This window comes from Zalophus californianus, chromosome 7, assembly GCF_009762305.2.
Source record: "Zalophus californianus isolate mZalCal1 chromosome 7, mZalCal1.pri.v2, whole genome shotgun sequence".
Lineage (NCBI taxonomy): Eukaryota > Metazoa > Chordata > Mammalia > Carnivora > Otariidae > Zalophus > Zalophus californianus.
In genome coordinates, this window is record NC_045601.1 from 32,093,811 (window position 1) to 32,102,757 (window position 8,947).

Sequence of the window (8,947 nt, forward strand, 5' to 3'; positions counted from 1 at the left end):
ACAAAAGGACTCATAAAGATCAGAAAACAGACTAGATTATGCATTTAGATAAATTCTGTATTCTCTGCTGCACCACACATCGACCCTGTCTACGTAGTTCCAGTGAGGCTTATGTCATGGGACGTTTGATGTAATTTGTTCAATTTCTAAAAAAGAATCAGGGCATGTGTGTATATTTTTCTTTGTAAGAAAAATCACTTCATGTTTATAATGTGTAAAAATCCCCCATGCTTGTTATAAGGGCTTTAAGGAATGCAGAGAAAAAGGATTCAAAAAGAAGGCACAAGCAATCACCTCAAATTTTGTTCAAAATAAACAATGCTAACATTAATTGAATGTTATTACAGACGTCTTTCTGTGGGGGTGTTGCCATAAAGATGAATGGGTTGCTGTTGTAAAGATGATAATTTGTGCACTGTTTCAAATAACACATTAAATCTTAATTTTGTTTAATTTATATAAAAACACGGGGCGCCTGGGTGGCTCAGTTCTTAAGCATCTGGCTTCTGCTCAGGTCATGATTCCAGGGTCCTGGGATCGAGTCCGGCATCGGGCTCCGTGCTCTACGGGGAGCCTGCTTCTCTCTCTCCTGCCCTTCCTGCTTGGGCTATCTCTCTCTCTCTCTCTGTCAAATAAATAAATCTTTACAATATTTATATAAAACACAAAGCTAAAACTGAACAGTTGTTGAACTTCAGATAAACGTGGTTGCTGTTATTGTTTTTAGCCACGAGAGGTAATATTTCATAAAAGGGTCTCAAATGTTGAGAACATAGATTATAAAAGACATTAAAATGTTGCACACCCTTGTTTCACTACATGTTTCGACTTCAGATCATAAAAGATGAGGACATTCATACTTTCACATTTTCCCCCACGTCCCTTTTCCATACCTCCAAATATTTATTACTTAGATTATAATTGTTGTATTTTCAAGATTTTAAATTTTCCCACTTATTTCTCAAACCAAATTCCCACAATATTTAATGCAACTTTTAGAGTTTAATAGATTCAGTGGTAATCCGTAATCTTATAGGATAGCTACATTTCCAAGCTCTTTGATTTGAGTCATCAGAATGTTATTTCCAAGTTGGTTCATCAAGAAGGGTTTCCAAGTGCTTTATGTCCTCCATTTTGTTTTGTTGTTGCTGTTGTTTTGGTTTTTGTGTGTGTGTGAATTTCTGCATTTATATCTGGACAGCATTTGGCTGGATATAACATTTTGGGGCCATACCATTTTTTTCCCCTTGGGAGCTCTCTTTGGATGAATGGTAATATTCCTCATCTACCTGTAGAATTCGTGAGTTAAACTGAACATATTTCAGTGTTGAACATCTGCGTTAAATTTTCCTGAAACACAATGTGTTCTTTCATTACATATATTCATTTATTCATTTTATTATGATGCAAAAATATAAAATGGTAGGATTTAGTCTTGTTTGTGATTATGATTAGCACTTACTATTATAGGGAAAATATTTTTCTTATATTATATCTACAAAGTGTTTTCTAATCTATTTGGAATTTTTCACAAGTGCTTTTTCTTACAATTTTTTAGAAGGGTTCTTCTGCTTCTTGCTTTTTCTAATTTATTTGGTGCTAAATTTGTTTTATCATAAATTTATTTCCATTGCTCTGCTGCATCCCTTTTCATCTCATTCTGTTGTTTTAAATTCCTGTATGTGAGCTCTTGTTTAATTAAATTCATGCTCTTATTAAATAAACTTAGCACATGAAACACTTGTGGGAATTCTCTCTGGTATAATTGGTTTATATTTTCTTCTAGAGTCAGCTTTTTCTGTCTCTTTTCATGAAATGTGATATAATTTCTTCTTTCCCTATGTTTTCAGGCTTGTTATGTCATTTCTTGCTTATGCTGAGCTAATTCTATCTAAAACGTCTCTTTGCTCTGATAAAATGTGGGTGAATTCTTGTCTACCTTCTAAGCAAATGTGACAGTAGCCCTCTGTCTCTGCACAGTGCAGTTTGAGGTTTCGCTGACATATTTTATGTACACACTTTACTGTATTTTGAGGGTAAAGGGCTGTGGGGATAGAGGTATAGAGGTGGGACTGCAGACCCTGGATTACAGTGGATGGGTTATTCCTTCCTCAGATGTTCTTAAGAAAATCAACCGAGGAAGTTTTATTTTTTTAATAAGATTTTTTTTTTAAGGATTTACTTATTTGAGAGAGAGAGAGAGGGTGGGGGAGCGGCAGTGGGAGAGGGAGAGAGAGTCTTAAGCAGACTCTGCACTGAGCACAGAGCCTGATGCGGGGCTCGATTTCACGACCCTAAGATCATGACTTGAGCTGAAACCAAGGGTCAGACACTCAACCGACTGTGCCACCCAGGCTCCCCTTTAAAGGTTTTATTTTTAAGTAGTCTCTCCACCCAACGTGTGGCTCAGTCTCACAACCCAGAGATCAAGAGTCACATGCTCCACGGACCAAGCCAGCCAGAGGGCCCCCCGCAGAAGTTTTCTAACTGGCTGGGGCTGAATCCCTTTCCATAGAGGAATGTCTGAGGCCTTACATCATGCGGTCAAATCTGCTGTGGCCCAGAAGCTTCTTTTCTATGAGGGAGACAACTTTACTGTGGGCTTCCCAATGTTCCTCTATTCTTGGAGTGTGAAAAGGATTCAGAGTTATACCTTGTTAGGTCAGATTTCCTGACTTTCTTCTTTAACAGTTAGATTGTGTATGACATGATGTTGTCTTTTTTCTCATTGGCTTGTTGGTATGTTTTTATTTCTGTTTTGCAATTTTATTTTTAAGTCACATTGCTTGAGGTAGAACTTACCTATGACAAAATGCACCCCATCACAGACAAGATATAGAACATTTTCATCACCCCCATAAGTTCTCTCCTGCTATGTGGAGACAGTCCCACCTCCCACACAAAGCTCCAGGAAACTGCAAATCTGCTTTCTAGCACTACATTAGTTCGATCTTTTCTAGGTTTTATAAAAATGGGATCCTACAGTATGTACTCTCTTGTGCCTGGCTTCTTCGATTCAGGATGTTTTTGAGATTCATCTATGTGGGTACCAGCAGTCCACTCCTTTTTATGGCTGAGTAGTATTCCCTTGTGTGGATACACCACAATTCATCAACTGATTCACCAGTTGAAAGACATTTGGATTGTGTCCAGTCTCTGGCTATTATGAAGAAAGCTGCTATGAACAGTATTATATTAGTCTCTGTATAGACGTGTTTTCCATTTTCTGGACTAGCACGAGTTCTGGAATCACTGGATTTGTTTAACTCATAAGACTCTCAAAATACTCTCCAAAATGAAGTTTCTTTTTACATGCTTACCAGTAATGTATAAGAACTCCTAAATTTTATTTATTTTAAGTGTATGTAGTGGTATCTTATTGTGATTTTATTTTCCATTTCTCTTATGACTAACAATGTTGATCCTCTTTTCACATGCTTATTGGTCATTTATATATGTTCCTTTTTAATTGTTCAAATTTTTGTCCATTGTTACGTTGGGTTACTTGTTTTTTTATTATTGAGTTGTAAGAGTTCTTTATATTTTTAGAGTTCTTTATACGTAAGATATAAGCTTTTTGTCAGATATATTTTTACCACTAATTTCTCCTAGTCTGTGGAGATTTTCATTTTCATTTTTTAATGGTATTTTTTTGATGCCCATTTTATCATTTTTTATTTATTTTGTGCTTTGGATATGCTGTGTAGGAAGTCTTTGCTTACCCAAGGTTTTAACAATTTTTTCCTGTTTTTCCCCCCTAAAAAGTTTACAGTTTTTAGGTTTTATATTTAGATTGATGATCCATGGTGAGTAAATTTTTATGTGTGTTATGAGGTAAATACTGACGTTCATAGTTTTTCATATGGAAATCAAGTTATTCAAGAACCATTTGATGAAAAAAAAAAAAAACCTTACCTTTTTCCCATTGAATTACCCTGGAATGTTTGTTGAAAATCATTGGATCATATACTGACTATTTCTGGACTCTGAATTCTGTTTCACTGATGTTCATGTTTAGCTTTACTCTAATATCACACTCTGTTATCATAGTTTTATAATAAGTCTTGAAATAAGACCATGTAAGTCCCAAAACTTTGTCATTTGTTTCTTTTCCAAAATTATTTTGGGTAGTCTAAGTTCATTTATATATATATTTTTTAAATCAACTTGTCAATTAAATTTACAAAGGAAAATTGCTCACCAATATTAAGTCATAATGTAATTTGTTTTTATCAACTACAGTGATTCGTAAATAATACTCTCTTATTTATATATGCATCTGGGTAGACATTTACACACTGCTCAGATGTACAGAAATGAGACTGTTTTAATTTCTAAACCATTCGCAATATTCCTAACCAACTCCCAGTCCCCATGAAAGCAGAACTTGCTACTTCAAGGTAACCTGTTTCTGGTTTAAAGCTGAGTGTTTTAAGGAAAAATACTCAGGATAAATATTTACTTTTTCAGGATTTCTCCTCCTTCCGTCTGTCCATTCCCTGTTCTCCAGGAGTGATCCGGAAGTGTGGTATAGGATAGGCTGGAAGGGGTAGGAGGTTTGTTGGTGTGATGTCATTATAGATAGAGGCCTGAACAAAGTCAGAAGGAATGGAGAGGAGACAATAAATATGAGTCCAGCTGCCATCTCAGAGAGGCTCAGGACCACGTGCCCAGGTCACTAGCCCTGGGTCATGAGGTCTCCGAACATGTGAACTTTTTCTACATCCTTTTCCATACACTTATAGTAAATTAACAAGTGTGTTTATACCACTTGTTAATTTATGCTGTGAAGTCTCAAAAAAAAATACTGGTTTACTGATTTATTATGGCAGCAAAACTTTTTAAAGATTTCATCTATGTACAGCAATGCACTACTCACTCATCAGCAAGGCTGGGGAAAACGGAACCGATTTAGTCCCCCTTAACGCTTTAGTACGGATTCCAGTGCCACCTTGTGGTGTTTCAGGGGCTAAAGGCTGATGATTTCCTTCCAACATTTCTTACTGGTTATGAAATTGATTTTCTTTTTTAAAAAGATGGACACCTTATCTCTTTGAAAAGCAAATCTTATTTTTAACATTTGATTTTGAAACTTTTAATAAAACCTACCTATAGCTTTCCACATATTTAAAAGGACATTGTAGGGGTGCCTGGGTGGTTCAGTCTGTTGAGCCACAGACTCTTGGTTTTGGCTCAGGTCATGATCTCACGGTGGGGTGAGGCCCCAGCAGGCTCTGCGCTCATTGTAGAGTCGGCTTCAGATTCTCTCTCTTTCATTTATTAGAGTAAGGGGGCAATAATTTTATTTTAGACATTAAAAATTTATGTTCATAACTCTAAAAGATCAATAAAAGATGGTTAATTTAATTAAAAAGCTAATAATTCAATGTGCCTGAGTAGCTTGTGTGTATGAGAGTAATTAAAGGCATAGATAAATGAAGAAATTGTAGGGGCGCCTGGGTGGCTCCGTTGGTTGAACGTCAGACTCTTGGTTTTGGCTCAGGTCATGATCCTAGGGTCGTGGGGTTGAGCCCTGCATTTGGCTCCCCACTCATTGAGGAATCTATGGGAAGGCCCATAGATTAGTTCATGTAAACCTTTGTGGTCTGCCAACACTTACACTTTTCCTTTTTTCAGGAATCAATAGTATAAAACTTACATTTAGTGAAAAACATCACTCGAGAAATATCTTTTCAAGCTGATTGTATCATTCTTCTGTGATTTCTTCTTTCTTTCTTCTTTTTTGGACATGAATGTGTTTTTGGTTTTTTTAGAGCAGCAAGTAGAAGCAAGAATATATCTTCTGCGGAGTATTTTTTTTCTCAGTAAAATTTGAAAAATACTGGTTCAGGTCCAGATTTTTTAAATTTATTATCACTTAGGCAAGTCAAAACAGGGCAGCCAGCAGGGGTCAGGCTTTTCAACTCTATGGAACTGAAATTTCTGTGTCTTACAGTAATACATTTCTCTATTACTCCATTAGCGTTAAATTCTGCAGACCAGAATGCGTAGCAGCTATATTGTTAAGGAGAAACAAAACAAATAAGTGAGGAATTGTGAAGCTGGGGGAAGCTTTCTGAGTCAAAATCATTTATCCAGAGTAGTACCTGTCTGCTACTAAAATAAGGAATTTCATTTTTTTCAAAAGACTCCTTACTTGGTATGCGTATTTCTTCTGACAATTGCTAATGAGTCAATCAATCCTTTGCATTAGATTTTCTATGTGTGTAACAGTGGACAAGTCTGAGGTCTATTTTAGAATGTTGAAAAGTAATGGAGACATGTAATGCTTTTGTTCTGAATATGACTAATTGTGGTTATTTTAAATTCAGGACGTGGCCCTTCATTATCAAAAGCCCCAAGCAGTATAAAAACCTTTCTTTCATGGACGCAATGAATAAGTTTAAATGGGCTAAGAAGGAAGGTCTTTCCTTCAACAAGCTAGTCCTTAGCTTGCCCGTGAACGTGAGATGCTCCAAGACAGACAATGCAGAGTGGTCGGTAAGCCCTACTTTGTTTTCATCTTGGGAGAAACCAGATGTCACATTTTACCTAATCCCCAACAGGTAAAATCTAAGGAACAGACAAATATCCATAAATCCAATGTTTCAGTTGTCTTTTGATATGTCTATAATTTATTTGTTCAATAACTGCTTGCATTGACTGAAAACTCCTGATTCCACTCCCTATGAAGGGGGAAGATTGACTGTCCAACTAAGGTCACAATGGAGCAGGAATAAGATGAGATGAGAGCTTCAAAAAGCAACAGAGCTGAGTTTATATCTCTTCTTCCCAAAGGCCCCTGTGGCTCTCTTCCTCACCTCCCTCCGAGTCCCTAAGGCTCCGATTCCCCTGACGGTTGACTCCTTGGGCAGCCACCCCTTCCCACCGACCCCTTTCACCCTGCCCAAGTGGGGGAGCTGAGCAAGACCTTCTCTTCAATCATTGGCATTGTCTACTCTTTGGGTTTCAGATTCAAGGGATGACAGCGTTACCTCCCCATGTGGAAAGACCGTATAAAGCAGAGCCTTTGGTGTGTGGAGCCTCTTCTTCCTCTTCCGTGCACAGAAATCGCTCTCTTGAGCTGCTCGTGGGCTTCATGGTACTCGGCAGCATGCTGCACAGCACACACTTGTGTTCATCATTCTGTGCCTGGGGACGGTGTTTCCTGTGATCCGAACGTGTCAGGTTAAAGACACTATGGGCATGAAGAGTGAGCATGAGGCCTGTGGAGAACTTCCAGTCACACACGCCCTGCCTCCCCATGTCCATCCTTCCCTGTCTACCTGAGAGATGTCCATTGAGTTCTCTTCTTTTGCTCAGATATGTCTGATAACACGTATCCATTGCCAATAAAACAAAACTGGACTGACAACCTTTTTAACAAACTTGCACAAACTCAAGTGGAAGTGAAAGAGGTCTTTATTTCCTTCCATGGTTCATTGTATTTAAAGACTCATTACCGTTATTTCACTTTTTAATAATTGGTGATTTGGCTTCCAGATTCCTTTCTTAAAATGCTTTCACCTTAAAAATGTAAAAGAAAGTACTCTCTGTTCCATGTTTCTTCCTCTTTAAAATTGTTTTTTTTTCTTTAATCTTCCTCTTTATTGTTCTTTGGGTGTGACTTCCGCAATTTGACAATGGTCCTCTCTGTCCTTCAGTGTTAACCCAGCTCTGCCCTTTTCTGTAAAAAAACTGATGGGCCCCTTACCTCAGTGCTTTTCAGTGATGCTTATTCTAGCTTCTTTGTTTATCTGAGGCTACTGGTATTCCCAAACTACCCTAAACCCCTCTCAAAGTATTTTCTTTTTCCTTCCCTGCTCAGCGCTGACCAGGTGAGTTTTTTCTTGAGTTCTGTCACTCTCTAAAAAGAAAGAAGCTAAGGGAAACACAAAAATGGTGCATAATGGATTGGAGGCTGAGGAGGAAATGTAGCTGGCTGCAAACTCCATGCTGTGAGGGGTCCTTCATGAGGTTCCGGGCCAAAGGCCAGGTAGTACAAGCCAGCCTAGGAGGGTGGGAGGTCCCTGCAGCACCTCACTGACCATGTTGGGTGTCATGTGTGTGGCGTCCTGACTCAATTTAAGTCACAGTTGCTAAGGTAGATTTATTTTTATATTAGTTAATAAACTAACTTTCCTTAGTAAAATCGTCACCAATGGAAAATCTTGTCACTTTTTAGGTTCCCTTTGTGTAGTTCAGCCAAATCTTGTTGTGTGTCCTTTCCTCATTTCTTAACTAAGTCTGTTTGGCTCATATTAATAAACTAAATAAAATTAAATGTTTGTGTGGAATCTTGTACACTCTTTGAAATAAGGAAGAGATCCAGGACTGATGTGTCCAGTCAAATGGATTGAAAATGTTGCATTTTTGTATTCCATTTGTAAGCCCTTTCTCTCCTGCAAACAATGTCTTCAGCACAAACTATATCGTCTTTTAAATAAACATTGTATTTTGGAGTGTTTCCTTCTTGGTTCTCAGAATTTATTGCCTTAATTAAAACTGTGTAATATTTATGAGGCATACTTCATAGTTAACTTTACTTGTTTTTATTTCATAAGTGCTATATCTAATTTTATGATTTTCCATCCAAATACTTGTGTAAGAAACATGATAACCCAAAACACTCCCTGTTTGAAATTTCATGTTTATTTTTACTTCAGAATGTCTGAATTTGAGATGTCAAAGTAAAGTGATTTCCTTTGGAAATTATGTAATAATATATTTGTTTTCATTGTTCTTAGTGAGGAAGGTGAATATACAGGCTAGAAAGGGATACACAGCTTTTGAATATACAGGCTAGCTGTGTATTCACATATCCACAGCTTGTGGATTCAGGGAATCTACAGTTCCAGTTGATGTACTAAGAATGAAGCTGACATTCTTCTCTTAGGAATTCTCCTGAATGTGTAATTTTGAGGCATTGACCTCTTTATTTGAAATT

General features: G+C 37.4%; 1 protein-coding gene across 1 annotated transcript in view; it reads left to right on the forward strand.

The window, feature by feature from the left end:
* MOXD1 (monooxygenase DBH like 1) overlaps positions 1-8,587 on the forward strand; it is an 84,932-nt gene extending 76,345 nt beyond the window's left edge. The window contains 2 exon segments of the mRNA XM_027603947.2: positions 6,333-6,501; positions 6,974-8,587. Of these exon segments, the coding sequence (XP_027459748.2) occupies positions 6,333-6,501; positions 6,974-7,174 (370 nt within the window). The 3' untranslated portion in view covers positions 7,175-8,587.
* Positions 8,588-8,947: the final 360 nt, after the last annotated feature.